Source organism: Pteronotus mesoamericanus, unplaced genomic scaffold (assembly GCF_021234165.1).
Source record: "Pteronotus mesoamericanus isolate MK-2021 breed Mesoamerican mustached bat unplaced genomic scaffold, CSHL_Meso_final contig_78, whole genome shotgun sequence".
Taxonomy (NCBI): Eukaryota; Metazoa; Chordata; class Mammalia; order Chiroptera; family Mormoopidae; genus Pteronotus; species Pteronotus mesoamericanus.
This window is the reverse complement of record NW_026555258.1, coordinates 28,026,702-28,045,548: the sequence shown is the minus strand read 5'-3', so window position 1 is coordinate 28,045,548 and position 18,847 is coordinate 28,026,702. Positions and strand designations below refer to the sequence as shown.

The window sequence follows — 18,847 nt, the reverse complement described above, 5'->3', positions numbered from 1 at the left end:
TGAGGGTGGATCCTGGGTGGCGGTATTTTTAGAAGCCCCCTAAGAGGACCCTAATGCATAGCTGGAGTTGAGAACCACTGGATTACACTGAGGACCCTTCACACTGACACTTGCTGTTTTCAGAGGCTAAAAATACTGTGAAACAAAGAGCCCCCTTTCCTGCAGAATTGTAGTACTGGCTCCTTGCTGTGGAGCAAAAAAGGAGTGTTCTCTTTTAAAAAATGCACTGTCTATTTTAAACTTTGGATTTGGATGGCAGGACCTACTGATGAAAATTAGATTGCTGAAACAAAGGCCGGTGTGAGAATACTCACTGGCCGAGGGCCTGACCGCACCCATGAGATGGCTGGAAAGTCAGTCCAGTGAGAGTGATGCTGCCTCCCGCCCGCACCGCAGCCAGACTGGTGGGAGAACCAGCTGTAGGGTCGCTGAGCTCTGCTCCGCTGGGTCCCCACATCCTGCTACAGGGTCTCTGCTCCCCTTACCCCCAAATGCCCACTGGTCCTCAACTGGCTCTAGATCTGAACTGAGAAAGGTATATGCATCCTTTAAGGTTTAATTGTTCTTGCAAACAAACAGACTCAATGAATAACTCAGGTTGAAAGCAAATGATGATCTTGGCTCAATGAAAAACAAAAATGCTATAAAACTACTCCATTCTAGGACACCTCTCCCCCACCCCCGCAAGAAACTCCTAAACTCAGATAGAAAGAGCTCTGACCAGGAGACAGACGCTTGAGGCCAGTCTTAGCTCTGCATTCTCTCTGTGAGGAACCCTGGGGAGGTTCTGGCCCCTGTCTGGGTCTCGCTACAGTGAGGGGGCTGGACGGGGAGATCTCTGTAGCTTCCAGCTCTTGTTCGATAATTCTGCATCGCTTTGAAGGGTCTCTGTCATCTTAAGCTGAAAGCTGTTCCCTGAGGCTTCCCCTCACAGGTCCTGGCTCTGCCTAGGGGCTGCGCATCACATCAGCTCCTGCTCCTGGCAGCTCTTCAGAGACGGGAAGGCGGGAATGGGGGCGGGAATGGGGAACGGGGAAACGCGGCAATTTCAGGCCTTGAGTCCGCTCTTCTCCAGGACGGCCAGCCACCCCTCAGGAAGCCCACCCCCACTCCCGGTGTGGTCACTGCGGAGAGAGCCTACAGGGTCACTCCTCTCCCTGGGGTGGGGGCAGACTGAAGCAGCTCCCCTGGCAGCACCAAGCAGAGGGACGTGTGTTCCCTTGGCCTGGATCCTCACACACCCGTCTCTGTCTTCCTAAACAGTATGCCCCTGCCACAGTTTTAATGTTAACTTCATTGACCATTGTTTTGAGATTTTTTAGTAGGCCAAGTGGACACTGGCTGAGGGCAGATTTGTCCATTGACTGACTCACTCAAACTGGCCCAGGGGAAAAAGCTGAAGTCCTGAGGAGACACAGGGCAAGGACAAATACAACAGGTTATTTGCACCTAGAACACCTTTTTTTCTCTCTTTTTCTTGGCTAACTTTCTCCAGTGTTCCAGAATTCATCTCAGATGCCACCCCTCCCAGGTAGCCTTCCTAGGATCTGGCAGGTGGAGCCAAATGCCCCTTCTCCAGATGCCCTGAGGTATCGCACCCAGGCGGGGTCCTGTGTCCACTCCTAACCGGCCCCAGGGTTCCCTGAGGGCAGGGGCTGTGTGTCACCCAGCTCAGCACCCCCTGTGCCCAGCCAGCCGCTGGTATGCAGGTGCCAGGAAATGATTGTTAAGCAACTTCAAAAGCCCAAACCATAGGACCAAAAACAAAAAGAAAGGAATGTAACCACATCAAAATTGAGAATTTCTGTTCAACAAGGACTTAAAGTTTATAGACAGGTGACCAAATGGAGATGACGTTTGCAAAGCCTAAAGCCTAACAAGGGACTGATATCTAGGTTATATAAAAACAAACCAACAAAAACTCTTGCAAATCAACAAGGAAAATACAGTGCCTTCAAAATAAAAGAAGTCAAAGGATTAGAGCAGACAATGAACAAATGTCTAACAGGCAGAAGAAGAAAGGTCAAAACTCATTAGTAAGCAAAGAAATAATATGTAAAACCACAGTATGACACTCCTTTATGCCTTTAGATTGGCATAAATGAGAGATCTGAGAACACCGAGTGTTGGTGGGAGGTAGGGACACAGGAATACCCATGCCGGTGGGAGCGGAGCCGCGCACTGCAAGGGACCTAGCAGGCTTTAGGTGTGTTCATTGTTCACACACCTTCCGACCCAACAATTTTGCCCCGTTGGGTTCATAAGAGGACCGGTACAAGGACCGTCATTTTTTGTGGAGGCAGAGATTTGGGGTGAGCTGGGCGTCCCTGGGAGAGCGGATGGGTGCAGGGTGGGCATGCCTCACGGGGTGAGCAGTGAAAGCCATGGGTGAGGTGTACACCCAGGAACATGGAGGCATCTTACAAAACAAAGTGTTGAGTGGGAAAAACAAAAAGGAACAGGAAAGATACGTAGTTCGGTTGCACTGACATAAATTCAGAATACAGGGTGCAGCAGAAGTAAGGCCTGCTTGGGTGTGGTTGGTAGGGTTCCAATATAGGTGTGATAATTTATAGTTTTAATTTGAACACTTCACCGAAAAGATCATATGGCGTGCCTGAGTATGATAATTGTTATGTTACAGAATTACATGCTTATAACTTTGTAATAAAAAAGAGGCGCTATTTGTACCAGACCCAGTATATACAAAAAAAGACAGTAATGCCATTTTGCAAAAACACATACAAACACAACATATGCATTAAACACTTAGAATGTTTGCCTTTCATTAAGTAAGGTAGGAATGGGGTATGAAAATGAATAAAAGTATAAACAAACAAGCAAACAGGAGGGGTTTTTGTGTACTAATGATATTATATAAAGTGTGAAGTGTGTCCTAAGAAAGCAAGATTGTACTTTTCTCAAGAAATTCTGGAGTGTGGTAAATTGGGGGGTCATTGTCAAGAGCGCTCAGGAGAGAAGGAGCCAACAGTTGCCGTGGCCCATCTCTGTGACAGTCACCAAGCCAGGGACATTCATAGCTTCATGACATTGCATTTTTGCCATCCCCCTCAGACAAGGAAATGATCACCTTGTATTTCACTATTTTAAAATAAATACTGAAATGATGGCTCAGAGAAATTAAGCCACAGTGCCCAGCTACTAACAATTAGACATGCCTGCTTTGCAGCTCACATCCTTTCTACATGATAGGAGATGAATTCTCTATCACTGGACGCATTCAAGAAGAGCTAATGCTGTAAAGGAGAGATAGGGTGCCCTTTAGCATGGAACGTCTAAGGCTCAATGAAATGCAAGACCGGCTAAATAATTCTGCCTTCTAAGTCACTTCCTTGGACTTCCTGAAAGGTAAGCCCTGGATCTCGAGGGTTGGGAGGTGTCGAGGTCAAGTCAGGCTTTCCGCCTGAAAGAACCCACATTCATGCGTCTTCCCGCTCCTGCCGACCCACATCCCTGCCCGTGTATCCTGCAGTTTGATGGATGACGTCTTCACTCGTAATTATATCAAGTCGAGTGGCAGCTGACAAACTGGCCTTTCCTGATCCATGGCTTCGTGAAGAGAGCTACAACACATGACTTGATAGAGGAAAATGGTATTAAAAATGGTTTTAATGGTATTAAAAAAAAAGAGTCTCAAACTGGGGTCAAACTTGGACTGAAAGTTTCCTTGTAAGTTTCTGGGAAATTATCTTCCTGCTTTCACAGGCACTGGCACTGGGCCAGGGAGATTATGAAGCCCCCAGTGGGGGCGGGGGGCAGGGAGCATTTCTTATTCAACTTGACTTCCCTCAGAGGACTTGGTAAAGTGCCTGGCAGATGCTCAGGAAATTTGCACTGAATAGAACCATATCTGTTGCCCCCGAAGACCAAATGGTAATTAATGTCTGCAAATGAGGAGGACAAGCCTACATTTCGCTAGGTACGTTCTGAATGGCAATTATGTTGTTAGAGCGACAGAAGACCCTATCCCTTCAAAATCAGGTGCTGAAATAGAAAATTCCAAAGTCTGAGTCTTTTATGCTACACAGAAGCAGTATGAAATTCAAGCACATCATCGTTCACCGTGATTCTTACAAACAGGCCTAATGAAGGCTGGGACGACGAGGGAGAGCGCAGATGCTGAGATTTCACGACGAACAGCACAAACAAGGCTCTAATCATGGCTTCACTCAACTTCCTTCCCTGCTGCAAATTCTGAGCCATGTTTAGACTTTGGCAGTAACATGAATTCTTTCTTTTCATAAGGGAAAAAAAAAAGCCAGTTCTCTAGCATTCATCCTCATCTAACATGGTTTAGTGGAAGTCAGCGATGACATGGGGGAGGTGCTCTGCACTTGGAGCTGAAAGGGGTTTAGGCCAACCCTGCTATACTCAAAGGGTGCGGCCACCAGGGCGGTAATACCTGTCTTACCTGCAGCCATGGGTAGCGCCCTTAGGATAGTGCCTGAGACAGGGTAAGAGTGTAGGCAATGTATTTGGAAGGTGATTCTAGGACACCTTGATCGGGGTTCAGGGAAATGAGACAGGGAGGAGAAGGGGATCAGTACAAGGTGCATCAATGAGCAGGTTTCCAGGAAGGCAACTGAGATGCAATCCTATTGGGATCGTCCTCAGTTGACACCTAGGGACAGAATAGAACGTACCTTGGAGTTCTTGGAAGTTTCCACCCAAGGGGAAAGGACAGTGAGGGATCTGTCCTTCATTTCTCATCCAATCCTGGCTCAGGGCTGCCCGTGGAAGCATTAATTCCCTGGACATCTGACCTGCTCCTTGCACTGGGTGAGAGTTACAGGTGCTCTCAATAAGATGCTTATTCTGGAACCAACCGAGGATGCTCAGGAGCTATGGGTGGGCCAGTGGATGGCATCTACCACACCCACCCTCTAGGGCTGTACTGATGGGAGGTGAGGCTCTGGCAACTTTGGAAATGGATGGAGTAAATGGAGGGAAACTGAGGATGAGGAAGATCGTCCTTAAGGCTCTAAAATCTTCTCTGGATTAAAAAATGCCTCAGTCTCAAGAGGAACCATGGGGTTAGGCCTGGCACATTATTTTAGAACAGTTCTGTTTCTCCAGCGCACCTAAGTTTGCAAAAAAGGTAGTTCCTCTGGCCTGGAACAACAATGGCCGCCATGGTGAATTTGCTTCGGTTCACGTTTCTGTTGTCAAGGCTAACTGCTGTTTACCAGACATTCTGCCTTGACTTAAGTCATGGAAAACCATGAGTAAATGAAGGTGTTCTTAAACTTCCACAAGCTGAATCACTAACTCAGTAAGCATTCAGTAAGCATTTACCAAGAGCCAGCCAGGAGCCAGGCGGCAGGCTGGTGATGTGAGTAGCTTCCCGGAACTAGAGTTTACAGAGCAAAAATCTCATTTGGCCCTTAAACCAGTCCCAGGAGGCAGGCAGGGCTGGCATTAATGCCATCCCATTGTCCAGAGGAGAAGACTGAGGCTTAGGGAGATGAAGTGACTTGCCCAGAAATAGACCTTGCGAAAGGAGCCCCCCTGCTGGGGCTGGCTCTTTGTAAGTCAGCTCTGTCGTGAGCCCTGCCATCCACTGTCCCCTCTAAATAAGAGGGTGGGAGGCAAGGGAGAGAGGAACAATCAGGAGGCGAGAGAGTATGAAAGGCATGGCAGAAAATAACATGGTGACACCACTTAGAAGCCTTTTGCCAGTCAATGATATGAGGTAATTTAGGAGGTGGTGACCCCGGAGTGGGCGCAGGCCTATCTTCTGGGTAAATTCCTGGAAGGTCCCAGAAGACAGAGTCTGGATCAGCTCCCCTTGAAGGGGAAGCAGGAACCCGGAGAAGAAAAGGAATGAACTCATCGTCTCACGGTGAGTCAGGGCCCACCCCAAGCCAGTCTGTTCTCCTGTCCGGGCCTCAGTTTCCTTCCCCTCTGAGAAATGAGATGATATCCAGAGGCCCTCTGGCTTAGCCGGCCTGTTCAATACTCCTCCATCCCGGCAGACAAGGCTCCTCTGAAACCCCGTGGATTTGGATAACTAACTATTGTGCTGATATGAACGTGCCCCGAGCACAGCATCCCTCCGTCCACAGGATCAATGTCTGTTTTACAAACACGCAAATAGGAGTATCTGCCAGGCCCAGCTCTGACAGCCGGTAAAGGCTGAACACAAATGTGGTGAAGCAAGAACACTCAGGCAGTGGCTGGCACTGCTACTAGTCAGCTGTGTGTCCCTGGGGGGCGCCTCCCTTCCCCGGGCCCCAGTTTCCCCATTTATTCCATGAAGCAGTGAAACAAGATCATCTCTAAGGCCCTGCCCCTTCGGACATCCTATGTGTCATTAAGTGTGGGTATCAGCTATAGGGGCAGGCACACAAGAAGGCATCAGTGGGGTTGCAACACACCAAGGAAATCTGGATTTGCCCCAGAAGAGTGTCATACCTTTTGACAAGGCGTTAATTATAATTGCTACTACTTGCTGAGCAAGAAATACATGCACATATTTCTCTCTATTATCTCATTTAGTTCTTCCCAGACCCTAAGAAGATAGGTAGCATTATATTCTTATTCGACAGATGAGGACATCAATGCTCAGAAAGGTGAAGTCACTTGCCTGATGTTCTATAGTGACTTATCTCAGGTGGGTCAAACACATCCCAACTACTGTCTGTTACAGTGTTTCCTTATCAATGCCTAAAAGCAGTTACCAGATTTGGTGTCTAATCTTAACATTGGGGGGGAAAAGGCAATAAAATTGGCACGCACTTGTAGCTGTGATTGGCCAATCAATATTTTACAAAATATTCCCCTAGAATGATATAATTTGAGAACTGGATCGGTGACAAGAGAATTTAATAGCAATCACTCAAAAAAAAAAAAAAAAAAAAGTAAGTATCTTTGCCAAGATGCTTACTTTGTTCAACCAATGAAGAAGTAAGACTTAACAAATGGGAAAATAATTACGTTTGCCTAAAATTACATCTTTTGCACACCAGAGAGCTGACATGCGTTTCAATTACCTGCCAGGGGAAGACAAATGGGTAAATCTACACGATTGCATTACAGAGTGATAGTACCCAAGGACACCTCCCATGATTGATCTGAATCCAGTGGGGATTTGTCTGAATGAATCCGAGTAACTTGATTTCATTTCTTGCTTTCCCCTGAATGACTTTGGGATCTGCTCAAAGTGAGTTGACACAGAGGCACAGCTTTCAGAAACATCCAGGTGCCAAAAAACACAGCATTGATGAATGACCTGTCTAGTGCTTTTGGCTAACAACCCTGCTGATGACCATATTGAGCTGTACTGAGGTGTCTGCCTTGAGGAATGCCCAGCCCTATTCCTCACAGATGCCCCGTGGGCTCTGACAAGCCACTGCCCCTCTGTGCCTCTGTTTCCTCCTTATCACATAAGAAACTTGGTCTGGATGATTTCTGAGTCCCCTTCCAACTCTGAAGCAGCAAAGTCCAGCGGCCCTGGCTGGGTAGCTCAGTTGGTTAGACAGTGTTGTTCTAATATGCCAATGTTGTGGGTTTGATCTCCCATCAGGGCACATAAAAGAAGCAACCAATGAATGCATAAATAAGTGGAACAACAAATCGATGTTTCTCTCTTTCTCCCTGACTCTCTCTCCCCTTCTCTCTAAAATCAATATATAAAAAAAAATTTAAAAAGTCTAACAAATGACTTGGTTTCTTTAAAAAAAAAAAAAAAACCTGTGTGTGAGGTGCTTATTATAGAGGAAAAGAAACTGTAGAGGCACATTAACCGAATACAAAGAGTGGACCTTGTGTGGATTCTCCAACAAACCAACTGTAGAGGCATTTTTAAGATAATTGGAGAATCAACATACACTGGAAATGAAGGGATATTAATCAATTGTTAAATGTTTTAAGTGTGATAATAGTATTGTGGTTATGTTTTAAAAAGTCCTTATCTAGTAGAAATGCATACTGCAGTATTTATAGATTGAAATGAGATAATGTCTTGGAGTTGCTTTGCAACATTACAGCAAAAAAAGGGCGGGGGGTGATAGGGTGAGTCAAGATAAAGCAAGATTGGGAAAATGTTGAAGACGGTTGAAGCTGGGTGATGGCTAGATGGGTTCACTATGCTGTTCTGTCAACTTTACAGTCTGAAAATTTCTATAATCAAAACCTAAAACAATGCAAGGTTTCTCAGAATATTGGAAATGACTTCCTGCTCCCCACCCCTCATACTTGGATGAGTTTCTCAGAGCCATATGGGAAGACTGACTTGGCCTGAGAAGTAATACAGTTGAGAAAAAATATTTTAAATAAGTTGAAACTAATGTTTTCATAGAGAATTGTTTCCTATTGACTTTGATTTCTCTTATCTGGAACATCATACTTTCATTTGTTTTGATGTATTTTTATTGTATAAAACAATATCCCCGAATACAGAATTGAAACAGCATCAAAAAGCCTACCTTGAAATTGAGTAAATTTAATGGTCCCCATTCTCTCCCCGTTCCGGAACACAACTTGACCCTAAAAACAAAACAAAACAAACAAACAAGAACAAAGGAGAAATGCCATATTAGCTCGGACGCTACTGATCTCAATTTTAATTCTTTAACTGTACAATGCAATTATTAATATTAGAGGAAAAAACAGACTCCTGCTAGATCCTGCTAGACCACAGATGCAAAATTACACTAATTGTTTTTAAACTGGTTGTGTCCCTTTGGTTAATTTAAGGAGCGCAAAATCAATAATGGAACCAACATGTGAATTAAAGCTGAGATACGCATCATCATGATCATCCCAGCTATTAATCAAACATCCACATGTCCTGCGATATCTTGGGACAAGGTCTTCCCGGGGGCTGGAAGGACAGAGGCGAAGGCGAGGCCCACGGAGCCTGGCCCTGGTTGCTCCCATGTCCCACCCATAAAGATGTATAGCTTTGTCGAGGCGATTTGGCTGGAGGGCCAGAAGGGTGCTGGAGGTTGGTTAGCATTTCTTATTAGGAGAAGAGAATGTTTTTCTAAGTTCTTCCTGAGAGATGACATCACCCCAATTATAACAGGGCCATGGGGCAGCACAAAATTAAGCTTCTTGAGCCCGTGACATGACTAGTGTCACAGGCAGCTGAGCACCCCTCACGAGGGACCCTGGGGGCTAAAGATAATGAGTGTCATTTGCACATCTGCCTTGCTGGGCTAACCAAACTGGGAACATGAAGAAGGACTGTGGTCTCTCCTGGCCAATTTATGGTCCACCTAAACTTCTGCAACGATGCGAGGAAATTGACACACATTATATCAATGGATTTTATGACAAGCTTGAGTGGAAAGGGGGATAATCCTGATTTTAAAAATCAAGAAACTGACTGAGGGAGGTTATGCATTTTATGTGAGGTCATTGTTAGCTGCTGGAGTTCAAATCTGAGTTTGATTTTAATGTCCATGCTATTTCATGATAGCATGTGGTTTCTGATCCAGAAATAAATTCCTCCTCATCATCTTTCCATATTGAGAAATTAGGGAGAGAAATGGTCTTGAAGGCATACTGCTTTACTCTCACAGTTATTCTTTTACTTTATCAGGTAACAGCACAGACAAATTCAGATCCTGTTCAAATCTCAGGAGAAAGTGCCAGAAAGCATCTTCCTTTGGTGGAAACCGGAAGTCTGAGGCCTTATGGCTTTTGGCACAGAGAGAGAGTCACTCAACCTGTTCTCAGAACAAGCAACACCTTCTAAGGCCACTTTGACACCTTTTTGAAATCCTGAAGGCAGCTGTGAGCAGTATCAGTTTGAAACCAATGCCCACCGAATTCTGTATTTAGATGCCGGTAAGCAATCCCCCGGCGTGTGAAAACACTTCAGTGTAAGGTGAGACAGGAACTGTGATTTTATTTCCAGGGATGATTAAAAAACACAGAACACCTTCCAAAAAGGATCATTTTAATGCAAACGGACCACTTTGCATGGGTGGGAAAGATGTAGACATGGCCCATGAGAAGGACATTTCTTTGTCTGACAAAGGTAGAGATGTAACTAATTCATCTACCTCCTGCCAAGCTTTGAAGAATTACAAAAAGTTCTAGATATAAAATGTGGACAACTTCTGCAGAATCCTTATTAGCTAAATTATTGCAAGAGCACCTGGAATAGTATTCAAAGCTTCAACAGAATGCAGTATGGGGTGGGGATGAGAAAGAATCTCCCTTTATGTTTGTTTTCCTCCCTTTACCTTTTAACAGAACGAATTAGTATACCTTTCAAGTAAGACCTGTCCTGCTTTAGCTTATTCACAATAATCATTTTTTCGTACAGTAGCTCCTCCCAGCTCCCTGATTTCTCAGGTAATGCAGTGGAAGGAGGCTAGCGTCTGGGTTATGGACCTAGCACAGCACTTCATCGGCACCAGGCACTCAGTAAATGGCAGTAGTAATTTTTAATTAAAAATGTTTCATAGAAGAGAGAGGAAATAAAAAAGACTTTTTAAGGACCAGGAAGCTTTCCAACCCTTGGGAAAAGACTCTCCACATTGCACGATTTCAACAGGTAAAAGGGTGAACTGTTGGATCTTTATCCAAGGTGTCGTCATCTCTCAGAAACATCAGCCCCCAGGCGACTGAGTTCTCGAACCACTCCGTGCGGCCTGCCACGGGAGAAAGCTGAGAGCCCTGTGACTGGGGGAACTGAGTCACGATGCACACGCGGCTGGGTACCGGCTATGCTGAGGGTCTGCCCGGGGAAGATGCCAAGAAGCTCTGAGGAGCCGCCATCATGATGATGAGGACTCGCCGTCCTCATCAAGGTGAGTCCTGTGATTTATTCCTGAAGGAGTCACCATGGCACCTGCTGGGTGTGACCACTGAGGCCACCTCGGCTACCCTGACCATGGCTGACAGCACAGGGACCGTTGTCTCAGCCGGGCCAACCTCTTTGAGACTGGACATGAGGGAACGGCCACATGCTGATCAGGTGATTTTCATGAAATTATGCCCAATATGTGTCCTCCATATGAGAAGGTAGTCAATTCACACAATGTTGCACAAATATTTATCTGCCCTGTGCCAGGTACTCTTGTAGGTGCTGATTCCTGCTTTTTCAGAGCTTCATATTTAATTACGAGGAACAGACAAAACACGTTTGCCAATAAATGAGTAAGATAATTTCAGTGAGTGAAGAGTGCTGTGAAGAAAATAAAAAGGGAATGGCTGGGAGAGGGGAGCAAGTGTGTGTGCAGTCAGAAAAGGTCTCACTGCAGAGGTGACGCAAGAGCTGGGGCCTGCTCGGTAAGAAGGGGAAGCTCCAGGCAAAGGGGAAGCCACACCCTCAGGTGCTAAAGGAACAGAAAGTCCAGCTGGGGAGCGGGGAGGTGAGCAGGCCAGATCGCACACCACCTGGAGGTCCGGATTTTTTTTATCTTTATATATATATATATATGCCATGACTTTCCTTAAGCTTCTGCAATGTGCGATCCCAGGGCTGTAACTGAGGATCATCACATCCACTCGAGATCAATCCATCTGATTGATCCAAAGCAATGGAATCTGGTAACTCTAGCTGGGGTGACAGTTGATGTCTGTCTATTGCTCACAATCCATACCCACTCTATGTCCTCCTGTGTTGCAGGGGCCCAAAGCCTGGAAACCACATTTCCCAAAATCCCCTGCCTCCTGGTTTCCATTTAGATTCTGCTAATGAGAAGCATTCATGGGAGATTAGAAAGTATGCATAAGGGAAAAATCTATTTTTCTTCTGCTCTGGTTGCAGCAGCAGGAGCTCTGAGTGGCTGCAGGTGTCTCCGGGCCTCCGCCGCCCCGCACTGGCAGCATGCAGGGCACTCTGGGCTACCTGCTCCGTGGCCAGTGCGGAGGATCCCCCGAATAGCAGACAAAGTAGTTTCAGGAACCTCAGAGACTGGTGTGTTCGGTCCCTGTTCTTTTATTTACATTCCAGATCAAAGCTGTGGTCATTCTTAGAAACTCCTCAGATGTTGGAATTCATTATCAATCAGTCGCCGTCTAGACAGCAGAATCCACTTTAGGTATCGCACTCTCCATTTTGTTTCTCCAGCCCAAGGGGCTTGGCCATTTCTGTGAACACTTATTTCCGGTGACAGCACTGAGCTGTTTTGCCTCTCCATCCCTTCCACCGAAGTTGTAACCAGTTCCCAGTATTAAATCTCCCTGTGAAATGCCTACGTGGTTTCCGTTTTCTTGACTGCGTGCTGATCGATCATGAATTCTACCTTCCGAGGAGTTTATAAGAATGGCCACGGAGCTCATTTGGAATGAAAACAAAATAATGGAGGTAAAACCCCAGGTGGATAATTTGTAAGGATTGTTGTTTTCCTGAAAAGGATGTTGCTCATGTCAAGGAAAACAGCCTGTTCATAAAAGTTGATCCAAACTAACAGTTTAGATTGAATTGGGAGCCATAAAGCTGCATTTTCTTTTTCAGAAAAATCTTCAGAATGCATGGGATAAGGTAGAAAAAAAACTAAGTTGCAGCATTCGCCAGACAAGAGTAAATATTGGCATCAGCGTGACCTTGGACAGTCATTGAGTGTTTCTGAGCATCAGTTCTCCTGTTTAAAAAAATAGCAAGAACAATGCCTGCTCCTCAGGATTGTGTGTGAGAATTAGAGTAGACAATTATGAAAAGGGCATAACCCAGGGATGGTGCACAATAAAGGTTTACTCTTATAATTCCTCCAGGTAATTTGAGTTGGCAAAATTCCACCTGATGTTCGTTCTGAATCCCCAGAAAAATCAGTGGAGAGTAAAATGTACTCTAAGGATCCCAGCAACCAGCAGGATTCAGCATCCTCCTCTTGGAAAAATTGTTTCCATTATTCATCTTTAATGTTTCACTACTAGGCATGAGTAAATTTCACTCCAACTGACAGTTTATGAATTGTAGGGGTCAAGCCCCACTTTGGTCTCTTTCAATTTCACAGCTGGTCTCTTTCAATTCCACAGTGGAGGGCAGAGATGCCCTGCCCTTGAAATGGCCTGGTGTCCTGCGGGAGCTGGAGGCAAGACAGAGAGGACTCACTAGGTTCAGGCTAGTCTCCTGGAGCCCTGGGCCCCCTGAGGGACACAGTGCCTGTAGATCACTGAGCATTCATTTAGGGACGATCTCCTTCCTTAACATGATCCTAACTGCACTCTTGTCTCTGGGCAGCTGTGTTTGTCTTTGGGAGGCGTGAACACGCATGCTCGCCTGGCTGTCTGATTACTGCATGAGGAAACAACATGTGCCCTGGTGTGTCACCCAGGCAGCAAAATGTCCAAGGAAATGGAAGTGTGATGGGGGGACTTGGTTGGCTCAACAGACGGGGAAGCACATCGTCGTCTGTGTGGGTGAGCCGAGCCCACCGTGGACCATTCTGCTGCCAGCCCTCCGCCTAGAACCTTGCTGGTCTCAAACAAATAGTGGAGACTTTGAGAAAACACTGGGATTAGATTATTGACCAGATGAGAGTTGAGATCCTCATGATGTGGGCCTGAAGAAGAAGAAGGTGACTTCTCTTTCCCAAGGAATGACAGAACTTCAGGGAGAAATACCAAACAACCGGGTACATCCACACTCTGCAAAGGTGAAAAATACTCTTCTTCCTGTATGTCCCTTTGGGCTATAGGACAAGTCATATTTCATATACTATTTAAAAATATTTTCCTACACTGAAAGGTCTTTCGATAGGCCCAAGCCTTGAGCAAAGTTTGATCTACCTACTGAGTCTTGAGTCGTGGTCTGCAGGGAATGAAGAGCAGGGGAGGGGTGGGGGGAGGCGTGGCCTGCCCCCACTGCCACGCTTCTGCAGGAAGTGGAGGGGCGTCCTTCTGCGGGGCCGGGATCATGCAGCCCAAAGGGCTCAAATGTTGGCCAGCCACAGGCCAGTGGCCTCAGGCAGGGTAGGCGCAGTGAAGAGGAGCGAAGACCAAGAAGGGATGGCAGGATGGATGGCCCAAGAGTGGCAGAACCAGCTCCCTGTCTTTCCTTTCTGTAATCATCCAAGAGTCAGGCTTGTTTAAAGTAGCAAAATACCAGAAATGAAGAAAATGTCCAAGAAATGGGGCAATACTGAAGTAAATGGTGTGGGATGGACACACGATGAACTATCGTGACACATGCTTCCCACCAACCAGCACTGCTGAGCATCTAACATGCGCTGGGCATGTGCCAGGGAGGCACCAGATAAAGAGTGGGCAAAATGATTATGGCCCTAGGTTGTATGGAGCTTGCAGTCCGGTGGGAGTTATAGACATTAAATAACAAAAACACCGATAGATACATAATTACAAACTGTAATACCTGATATTAAGGAAACACCAGGGTGCTAGCTGTAAGAGAGAACCATAAGACCCCAGTTGAGACTGAGGGGGTCAAGGAGGGTTTTTCTGGGGAGGTGGCATTTGCACTGAGACCTGACAGATTAGCTCAGGGTGAGGGGAAGAGAATCCCGGGAAGAGGGACTTGCGTGTACAAAGGTCCTGAGGCAGGAAAGGGATTGAGAAATCGAAGAAGCTGAAACAATGCCTGGGGAGCTAACAGTGCGAACTGAGGAGGAGACGAGCATGGAGTGTAACTGGCAGGGCGGACAGGTGCAAGGCCATGCAGAGCCTCATGGGCTGTATCAAGGATGCTGGGCTTAATTTTGAACAAAAGGGGAGCGAGTCACTGAAAGGTTTTAAGCAAGGGTGACTTGGATTACACAGACTTGAACATGAAAGGCTGGAAACTGAGAATTGGATCGGGCCAGATACTGGCGAGCTGTTCACCAAATCCATTTCCTTTTCTTCCGGGGCACATGGTTAGACTGCATTTTCCAGCCTCCCTTACAGTTAGGCACGGCCATGTGACAGTTCTAGCCAATGGAATGTGGGTAGCAGTGGCATATAGTTTGCCAGGTCTTCCCTGGCCACTTCTGCCCCAGGGAAACCTCCCACAAGACTGTTCATGCTCCTTCACTTCCCCCCATCTGCTAACTAGATTACCAGAATCTACCAGAGAACTTAGAGGCCTAGGGAACAGTGGAGACACAAGACGGAGCAGCCCGGGTCTACAAACCACCGTGTGGAAAGGCTCTCCACCAATCAGAAACAACTATTTTGGGCTTTACGTAAGAGAGAAATACACTTTTACTGTGTTAATTCACTGACATTCTGAGACAGCTTTGTTACAGTGGCTAGTGTTATTTATCCTAACTAATACCCTAACTAAGTAAAAAAGACAAGATAAAAAATTATATATTCAGTATATTCACAATTATGTAAAAATCTTGCCCACAAAGTCAAAATGTTAACACTAGTTGGTCCTGGACTGTGTCATGATGGCTTTTTCTTCTTTTTACTTTTCAATATCCTATAATGAGCATGTATTATTTTAATAAAAGGAAAATTTTATTAAAAACTTTTTTTGAAAGGATGTTATAAGGATGCACATTTGTACAGGCAAAAATAGCAACATCATCACCAACACAATAATACTCTCTCTTGGAATAGATTAATTTTTACTGACAGCTTTGAGTTTTCCTGAATAAGAGCCAGAGATCTGTGCAAGCATAAGCACATTTCCCCGTCAACTTAGAATAATGGGAAGAGCAGTGAACAAGGGGAAGATGTAGGTTCTGCTGTGCTCTTCCATCTCCTAGGAAGAGAACCTGAGGCAATTCCCTTCTCATCTCTGCTCTCAGGTTTCCTTCTGCAGAACACAGAGATAACATTCTTTAAGTTATTTTTAATCTCTGCTGAAATGTTTGTGTATGTTTCCTAAGATTTTTTTTCTGGGGTTCTCCTTTATTAGTAAATTCTGAACAACTCCGGTGGGATGATCTATGTATTATTATTGCTATCTCAATATTCAGAGGAGGAAACTGAGGGTCTGAGGGGTTAAGACATTTGCCTAGTGTCACATAACCAGGAGGCAACAGAACTCTCACCCCAAACGTGTCTCTAACTTCAGGCTCATGCTTCTCATCATACACTCTCTTGCCTCCATTTGCTAGAACCAGACCCAATTAGCCTTGGACAGGGAAGGGAGTAGGAGGTAGGTGGAGAAGGAGGCACAACAGCTAGTCAGGGATGTGTCAGTAAATGTGTAACAGCTGGCTTTCAGGGGGAAACAGGGGGGTTTTCTGATTTGTAATGTTTGCCAATTTCCTTGGTGTAAATACTCCCACCAAAGCAGATTTCAAGCTGTCAACCATTTCACAACTGGATCTCTAATTCCCGATCATTTTACAACCGCTTCTTGGCTCCCAGGAGGCTGTAGGAACTGGTTCCAGTACTCCAAGGGACTAAGCTTCCATACCAGAAATATGAAGGGGAATGCAAAATGCCCCGTTTTTACTCTTCTCAGAAAGGAGGTTTCATACCAGAGGGGGAACAGCTGGAGAGAAGGGTCTTGTTCTTGTTTTCTACTATTGTCCCGGTCCCCCAGGGCCCTCCTGCACTCTGCTCAGGAAGCTGGGGCTGGGACTCTGAGAGTCCCCTCTCCCAGGCTCGCTGCCGATGAGCTTCTGCTGATAGGAGCCTCTCAAGGAGAGTGGGATGCAGAAGAGAAGGACGCAGGTGTCCCTGTTTTCCTGCTCCTGTCAGGGCCCTGCCTCCCGCTTCTTTCCACACTTCAGGCACCACGGCTGCCACAGTCCGAGTGGTGCCAGCAGCAGCTGGTCAGCGCCCCTCCTCGGGTGTCTGAATACGAGGGCCTTCTCCCCGGAGCTCCCAGGCTCTGACCGCCTCACTGCTCCCTTTCATTCTTCTAGCCCTCGGGGCGGTTACTATTTCTTTCAGCAGCTGGTAGGTATCTCTGCTGCCTCAGTGTTCCTTTTATACTTCCTCCCTCCAACACCTATTAAACAATTCCCCATATGAAATCCCTACTGGCTGAAATGCCTAGTGGGGTTTCTATCTTTCTCCCTGGACCCCCATCTTCTCCATCTACCATGTGTCCCTAAAGAACTTGGTCTTCTAAGCACAAGCCTTACATGTCAGCCCCAAAGAAAATGGCCTTCCCCATACACATCCTTGATGGGTGCTGCTAGCATGTGCCTGCCCTGCCCCCACCTCAGGGGGTGCCTGTGCCTTCTTCTGCTGCTCTAAGCTACATACTGTAATTGTCTCCTGCTGGAATGGAAACCACCCCTCCCTCCCAACCCAATCCCTTGGGCAAGAAAGCGCTCATTCCTCTTCAACGCCTGGGAGGGAGCAGGAGCGCAGACCATCTGTTAAGCTGCACTGAGTTCAGTTGAATGAAGTGGGTTCCCTAGTTTTAGGGGGACACTGCAGCAATATTCCCCAGGAAGAGATGGAAGGGAGAGGAAGAGGGAGACAGAAAGGACACCGGGCAAGAGCGGGGCTCTGGTGGCAGCATGGTATGAGGGGCTGAGAGCTGAGCAGTGCCCACGGCGGAGCACCTGGCCGCCAGAGGCCCAGAGGTTATCACCGGTTGGGACACCGGGATGCTTCTGTGGGATATCAGTATCGGGGGCCTGTGTCCCCTGGGCTTCCAGTCCCAGTTTTGTCATCACCTCCCTGTGTCCCATAATGATGTTCCTTCCTTCCCCTGGGCTTCGGCTTCCTCGCACATAAGATGAGGGGGCAGTTGCCACATCCTGTATTTGTTGAGAGCTTCTTCTGGGACATGTGGTACTTATGCCAGACCCTGGGGAGTTGCAATGACTAAGCCAAAGTCCTTGTCTTCTAGAAGCTCCCATTCTAATGCAGGCGACAGGTTAAAAATAAAAACAATTATGAGGCAGTGTGTTCATTGGTAGGAAAGGGTGGTTACAGAGGGTTATGGAAGGAAGCGCAGGGGAAGGGTACCTCTTCCATGAGGCAATGGCTTAGAGGGGAGAGGGGAGAATTGGTGTGAGTTAACCAGGCGAAGGGGAGAGGGAAGAGCACATGCGAAGGCTTGGAGGCAAGTTGGCTCTCTGGAGAACCAGAAAGAAGGGCAAGGTTGCTGGCGGGTGGTATGCAAGGTGTAGGGGCTGGTGGAGGCAAGGCAGGCAGGAGCCGCATCAGACAGGGCTTTGGGCCTCAGGTCCCAAATGGGGCCACAGAAGGGTTCTACCAGGAGGTAACAAGTCCAATGTGCTCTTTAAAATGAAGGAAATGCTGCCAACTGTGACAACGTGGATGGATGTGGAGGACATTATGCTAAGTGTGAAATTAGCAAGACACAGAAAGACAAATACTGTGTGGTATCACCTATAAGTGGACTATACAATAGTTCAACTCAGAGAAGCAGAGAGCAAATGGTAGTTGTCAGGGGTTGGGGCAGGGGGAAGTGAACTGGGGAGATGTTGGTCACAGGGTATAACTTGCAGTTATGCAGGATGAGTAAGTTCTGGGGATGTAAAGTACAGCATGGTGACGACAGTTAACAATACTGTACTGTATACTGAAATGCGCTAAGAGGATAGATGTTAAGTATACTCACAAGAAAAAAAGAAAAAAGAAAGAAAATGGTAACTCTGTAAGGCAACAGACATGTTAATTAGCTTGACTGTGGTGATCATTTCACAGTATATGCCTTCTATTTGTATACCTCAATAAAGCTAACAAAAAAAAAGCTACTTTGGCTGCTGCATGGAAAATGGACAGACACAAGGGCAAGCCCAGTGGCAAGGAAGAAGACCGTTAGAAGCTGCTGTGGAATCCGAGGGAGAGAGGAGAGTGATATGGATGGCGAGGAATCCATGACTCAAAAGATGGGAAGGAGGTGAAATCAACAGGGCTTAGAGGTGGCCCACGTGTAAGGGCTAAGGAAGGCGGAGAAGCAGAGAATGGCTCTCCAGCGTAGGCAGATGGATGGATGGTGGGGCCATCCCTCACTCGCACGCTCAGCAGAGGGGAGCTG

General features: G+C 46.6%; 1 protein-coding gene across 1 annotated transcript in view; it reads right to left on the bottom strand.

Moving 5' to 3' along the window:
- GABBR2 (gamma-aminobutyric acid type B receptor subunit 2) overlaps positions 1-18,847 on the bottom strand; it is a 331,202-nt gene that overhangs the window by 85,606 nt on the left and 226,749 nt on the right. The window contains exon 8 of the mRNA XM_054584622.1: positions 8,448-8,508. Coding sequence (XP_054440597.1) covers positions 8,448-8,508 — 61 coding nt within the window. The remainder of the gene's footprint in view (positions 1-8,447; positions 8,509-18,847) is intronic.